Source organism: Budorcas taxicolor, chromosome 18 (assembly GCF_023091745.1).
Source record: "Budorcas taxicolor isolate Tak-1 chromosome 18, Takin1.1, whole genome shotgun sequence".
Lineage (NCBI taxonomy): Eukaryota > Metazoa > Chordata > Mammalia > Artiodactyla > Bovidae > Budorcas > Budorcas taxicolor.
This window is the reverse complement of record NC_068927.1, coordinates 58,835,521-58,842,118: the sequence shown is the minus strand read 5'-3', so window position 1 is coordinate 58,842,118 and position 6,598 is coordinate 58,835,521. Positions and strand designations below refer to the sequence as shown.

Genomic DNA, 6,598 nt, shown 5'->3' with positions numbered 1-6,598 from the left:
GCAAAGAGTTGGAAGCAACTGAGCGACTTCACTTTTTCTAGTGTGCAATTTCTGATATTTATTTAGATTTAATTTTTATTAAATCTTTTTCTACATTGTCTTTATGTCATTCCTTATCTTTCTTAAATAAAAGGTCTTGTATTTTCTGAAGTGTATGTTTAGAACAAACTTCTTCCATCACTTATTACTAGGGTTTCTCTCCAGTATGTGCTCTCTGTCTATAAGGTGAGAGCTCAGATTAAAGCCTTTGCCACTTGTCCAGTATGAATTCTCTGATGTTGAGTTAGACGTGAGTGCTTCATGAAGGTTTTTCCACATTCTTTACATTTCTAAGGTTTCTCTCCAGTATGAATTCTCTGATGGTAAGTTAGACCTGAGTGCCTGTTAAAGTCTTTGCCACAATCCTTACATTTATAAGGCCTCTCCCCAGTATGAATTCTCTGGTGTTGAGTAAGATTTGAGTACTGACTGAAGGCTTTTCCGCATTCTATACATTTATAAGGCTTCTCTCCAGTATGAATTCTCTGGTGTTGAGTAAGATTTGAGTACTGACTGAAGGCTTTTCCGCATTCTATACATTTATAAGGCTTCTCTCCAGTATGAATTCTCTGGTGTTGAGTAAGAGTTGAGTGGTAACTGAAGGCTTTTCCACATTCTTTACATTTATAAGATTTCTCTCCAGTATGGATTACTTGATGTTTAGTAAGACATGAGTGCTGTCTAAACGCTTTGCCACAATCCTCACATTTATAAGGCCTCTCTCCAGTGTGAATTCTCTTATGGCAAGTAAGACGTGAGTGCTTGCTAAAGCCTTTGCCACAAAACTCACATTTATAAGGCCTCTCCCCAGTATGAATACTCTGGTGTTCAATAAGAGTTGAGTAGTGACTGAAGGCTTTTCTGCATTCTTTACATTTATAAGGCTTCTCTCCAGTATGAATTCGCAGGTGTTCATGAAGAGCTGAGTAGTAACTGAAGGCCTTTCCACATTCTTTGCATTTATAAGGCTTCTCTCCAGTATGAATTCGCTGGTGTTGAGTAAGAGTTGAGCAGCGACTGAAGGCTTTTCTGCATTCTTTACATTTATAAGGCTTCTCTCCAGTATGAATTCGCTGGTGTTGAGTAAGAGTTGAGCAGCGACTGAAGGCTTTTCCACATTCTTTACATTTATAAGGTTTCTCTCCAGTATGAATTCTCTGGTGATCAGTAAGACATGACTTCTGATTAAAGGCTTTGCCACACTCTGTACATTTATAAGGCCTCTCCCCAGTGTGAATGCGCTGATGTCGACTAAGGTTTGAGTAACACATAAATGCTTTGTCACATTCTTTACATTCATAAGGTTTCTTGCCAGTGTGGATTTGCTGATCTTGACTAAGCTCTGAATTCCGATTAGAGGTGTTGCCACACTCTGTATATTTGAAAGGTTTCCATCCTGAATGAATTTTCCTGTGTCTACTTAGACTGGATGAGTTAGTAAAGGCTTTCTCACATTTCGTACACTTGTAACTTTTCTGCGGATTCTGAAAACTCTGCTGTTGAGTGAGATTTGAAGACTGACTAGAGACATCACCATATTCAGAATTGTAAGTCTTCTCTCCAGTATGTGTACTCTCATTTAGTGGAGGACTTGATGTTTGGTAAAAGATATTCTTCCATGTACTATTGTTAGAATCTTTGTCTGAAGATTGAGGTCCCTGATGTTTCATAGGGTTAGAGTCTTGTTCAGTTTTACACCAAGTTTCATTGCATGCATGGCTTCTCACTCCACTGTAAATATTCTTGTAATTATTGGGGGTAGAGCTCTTACTTAAGGCCTGACTCGTGTTAGTACCCATGAGAAGTTGTTCCGTATTAACTGTATCATGATGTGTATTGAACAGTGATGGTGGGATTAACTCTCTTCCATTAATATCAACATTACACATTTTGGAATGGAGAGAAACTGTGTGTTGGTGGAAGAATAATGACCCCTTGGTCACAGATCCCTCAAACTGATTATATTGTGAGCTTTCCCCATCATTTTTAAATTTCTGGTTTTCAGACGTGCTTGAATGTATGTGTAATTGAAGCCTGTGTTCAGAGTGGTTTGCATGAGTATTTGCAGTAGTGACTGCATGACTTTCCAGATTTTCCACATTTCCCTTCAGAGAACGTGTATGTTTCAAAAACTGCTTTAAGCCTTTGGTTGAACAGATAGACTTTTCTGCAGCTGTTGATAACTGAAATGGGTGTTTTCCACAGTTTGACTCATATTGCTCATTTCTTATGGCAGTAATGTCCACATTGTGTGAAACTGTCTTGGTTTCTTTCTGTCCATATAAACATCTTCTAGGTCTTTCACATACCCCTGTATATTCCTGGTCTTTCATTAAATGTTCGTTTCCAAGGTGAGCTCTTCCATATATTCCTAGGTTTGCTTTTTGGATTAAGTTTTCTAATCTTGGATTCTTTGACATCAAACCACGGGTGTTGTGAGAAGACACAGCTGAAAGATATCAAATGAAAGTTTTCTTATCTACTATTCCTATCTATTGGGGCTTGTGTGAGCTCAGCTGGGACAGAAGGGGAGCCTCATTCTCTGTGGGAAGAGAACACGGCAACAGTCTGTGGCAGCAGGACAGAGTGAGACCTGTACACAGGGTACTGATCCCAACCCTGCCCACCCAGCCTGAGAGGGTATCTGCTGCTGCAGACAAAGGCTAGGCGCTGAAATGTGGGGTCTGGATATCATAGCCAGGCAGAGCACTGCTGTGGGCTGTGAGGAGACATCCTGAGGGGCCGGGGGTGAGGGAGGAGCTCTATAAGCTAGAATGCTTATGGAGGAAGCCTGACCACCAGAGAGCAGAGTGCCTTTGTTGACTCATGCCCAAAGGGAAGACCCACCATTGCAGCCCCTCTGCCCCTGTGCTGGACCCTCCTCTCCCAGCACTAGGAAGGGCCACCACCCAGGTGGGCTCTATTGAGCTCCAGCCACAGCCTCCCCCCATGCACCTCCTCCACAATCAGCAGACTCCTGTGCTCTGGGGCAGCTTCTGCAGCAGACACCTGTGGGTGGCCCACACACATAGAAGGAGCTGAAAGCTCAGCTGAGCCCCAGGGTTAAGGAAGGAAAACTGAAGTCTCTCCTCACGGTTACACAAACCATGCTTTTATACCTGCAACTGGCTTTGTCAACTTTGCCCCTACAGAGCATCTGAATGGACAACCAGGGCTCCCCCAGACATAGGAGGTGTAGCTTTAGCAGCTGTAGACTTTGTGGGGATGTATACTAGGGGGAAGGGCCAGGCTAGAGTCTGAGCTGCCTCCAGAGCACCAGAGCAGGTCCAGCTCCATGAATGCAATTCTGGGACCTGAGTTCACTGGATCTCTGCTGGTGTTCCAGTGAAAAGAACATCTGAGGAGCCACATCTCTCTGCTTTCACAAACAGTTTATGTAAATCCCTAAAAGTGAAAGCTGCTGGCACCAGAGCAATGTGCCAGCGTGCCCATCGTTGAAGGGGGGCCAATGCAGTGCCAACATGGGGTCACATGAGACTCACACAGTGCATGAGCATACCCCAAGGTGAACAATCCCAGAGGAGCAATGCTTAGTGGCTTCTCTCCCAGTAGATGTCCTCCAATCCTACCTGCCTTGACTACAGATCAGAATCAGAGGGAAGAAACAAATCTGGGGCTCTTCTCCACAAACCAAGAAGCAGACCCCACCCCAACAGACCAGTGACAACCATAGAGCCAAGGGGAAGCTCCCCTCAATATTTTGGGGAGGCACGGGTCACAATAAAAGCAATCAAAGCCCAGATCAAGGGGATAAGGGTACAAGCCTGGGGACCAACCTCACCCCCTAGGGGGAAGACAACAGAGCAAGAGGAGCTAGGATCCTGCAGCCTGCAGAATAGACCACAAACCCAGAAAATTTGACAAAATGGGATGACAAAGAAGTATGGTGTAGAGGAAGGAGCAAGACAAAAAGCTACAAGAACAACTAAATGAAGAAGAGACAGGCAGTCTAATGATTACTCTTCCACTTAAGTCATCTTAAATGCTGATGCCACTAGATGCCTCTAATTCTTTAATCCACTTTTTATTTTAGCATGTTCTATATGATGTTTCAATATAAAAATCATAAATGATACTGACATAGGTCTAATCAGAAAGCGAGGACTTGTAGGACAAAGTCTGGGGAAGTTGATAACAAGATTCATTAAATAAAGAAGCAGTTCTTGAGAAATTAAGAAATGAGACTTTCAAAGTATGGTCTGAACACTATCAATGCTCTGTGGAGATCGAATTGGGAATGAAATCTTAAAAAGAGTAGATATCTATACATAAAATGGATTCTTTTTGCTGTACAACATTGTAAATGAGTTATACTCCAATAAGAACGTTTTAAAAAGATTCTATTATCTAAACATTATAATAGTTTGAAACCATTAAAAATATGGTGGAAAACGTTTTAAGCTCTTATGCCAATTTATTTGAAAATTCTTTGAGTTAATTGAATATATTTAAGTCTTTTCAGTTCAGTTCAATTCAGTTAAGTCTCTTAGCATTGAGAAATTGGGGCAGATATACTTAACATTTCATATGAGTTCATATGAAGAAAACAGAAACTTTGAAGTAATCCTGAGATTGGCATTCTTGCTCTTTAGGGAGGTTTTGGTTTATACAGTGAAAAAATTACTTGAATTTAAAATTTATAAGATCATATTTGTAGCTTCCAGTGTTTTAGAAATTATGTCAGAAAACAAACAAACAAACAAACAAATCTCTGTCCCCAATATTCCTAGAACTTTGGCAGTATGTCTACAATTCCGCTCACACACTGTCATCTAGAGGTAGAAACTTTAATAGGAGCGTCTTAGAGTTTTTCAGAAATGTTCAATTTTCCGAGGGGCCCCCTGCCCCCCATGAAATGGAACAGTAATCGATTCATGCAGGTTGTCACAGGCCAAGAGAAGGGTTTCAGTTCTCACTGTGATTGAGAAAAGTAATCACTGGAGATGAATTCAGGAATGATTTAAAGAGACAGAATGGGGCAGGTGATATCCACCTTTGACAGCAACAGAAAGAAACCCAGACTTCTCTAAAATCATTTCCACTGAAGCAGATCTTCCCAAACCACATGACAAAGATGAATTCCTCACTAATCCTTGGACCTGTCGTGGACTGGTCGGCTCCAACCATTGGCCCCTACCTGTGTATACGGCTGGTGTCTCCAGTCTCCTTACATCCCAGGGAGTCTTCATTTGCTCCAGAAAGGTGACCAGGTCTGGCTTAGAGACCACAAGACCTGGTATCAGGAAAAGGAATATTCGTTTTGCTAGAGATTCATCAGTTTCCAATCTAATATGTATTCAAGTGAGAAGAAAAGGCACATGTGCTAAGTCACGCCAGTCACGTCTGACTCTTTGCCACCCTATAGACTGTAGCCGCCAGGGTCCTCTGTCCATGGGAGTGTCCAGGCAAAAGTACTGAGTGGGTTGCCATGTCCTCCTCCAGGAGTTCTTCCCAACCCAGGGATCAAACCCATTTTTTTTATGTCTCCTGCATTGGCAGGCAGGTTCCTTACCACTAGCGCCACCTGGGAAGTCCAGATAAGGCATGGTAGAATGTTAATAGAGCCTAGAACTAAAGCATTTGGGGACATAATTTCCTAAGCTGTATTAACATTCCCTGGTAGCTCAGCTGGTAAAGAAGCCACCTGCACTGTGGGAGACCTGTGTTTGATGCCTGGGTTGGGAAGATCCTCTGGAAAGGGAACGGCTCCCCAGTCCACTATTATGCCCTGGAGAATTCCATGGGCTATTCCATAGGCTCGCAAAAAGTCAGACATGACTGTTACCTTGCTCCTTACATTATTACATTATTAACATTCTAGAGAAGGCATGGTTGAATGTTAATATAGCCTACAAAATTATATCCCCAAATACTTTATTGAAGCACTTTTATAACTAGAAAACACATAAAGAAAAGATCTTGAGATTCTAGTCAAGTACTACTAAGGCCAAAGTAAGTAAGTGGGAGAAATCTGATTTATAAAGGAGAGTGGCACCCTTTTATACCACAGAACCTACAGAATTACCACGAACCTAGAAGAAGGAGGCAGATTCCATCAAGGAAAAGTTAGAATCATAATGAATCATCATGAAGTCTTCTTTCTCAACTCATAAATACCCATTTTCCCATAGAAAGCAGGGATCTGAAACTATTATAAGGAGCAGAAGATTCTAGGAGACATTCTAGAAATGCAGGAACCAAAACCCAGTGGGTAGAGAAGGGATTCTGGAAGGCAGTTATCCTCACCCAAGGAGGCCAGGTTCCTGTAGTTCTCTAACATCACGTCCCGGTACAATTCTCGCTGCCCGAGGTCCAGGCATTCCCACTCCTCTTCAGTGAAGTCTATGGCCACGTCCTGGAATGTCAGCCGTCCCTGAAATGCAAAGTACAGGTGCCATGTGGCCATGGGAAGACTTCCTAATGTGACCCAAGAGGAAACCAGCAAGAGAAATGGTTTTGACTTAGGAGAATGTCTGGTGTTACACAAGAATATAATTTTTACACAGTAATATTTCCTACCACATTTTTAACCCCAAGA

At 42.2% G+C, this 6,598-nt stretch overlaps 1 protein-coding gene across 1 annotated transcript; it reads right to left on the bottom strand.

The window, feature by feature from the left end:
- Positions 1 to 329: 329 nt before the first annotated feature.
- LOC128063362 (zinc finger protein 98-like) lies at positions 330 to 6,340 on the bottom strand. The gene is made up of 3 exons (XM_052656096.1): positions 6,307 to 6,340; positions 5,198 to 5,293; positions 330 to 1,435 (listed from the first exon to the last, which is right to left on the bottom strand). The coding sequence occupies exons 1-3, from the start codon at positions 6,338 to 6,340 to the stop codon at positions 330 to 332; spliced, it is 1,236 nt and encodes a 411-aa protein (XP_052512056.1).
- Between the last annotated feature and the right edge of the window lie 258 nt (positions 6,341 to 6,598).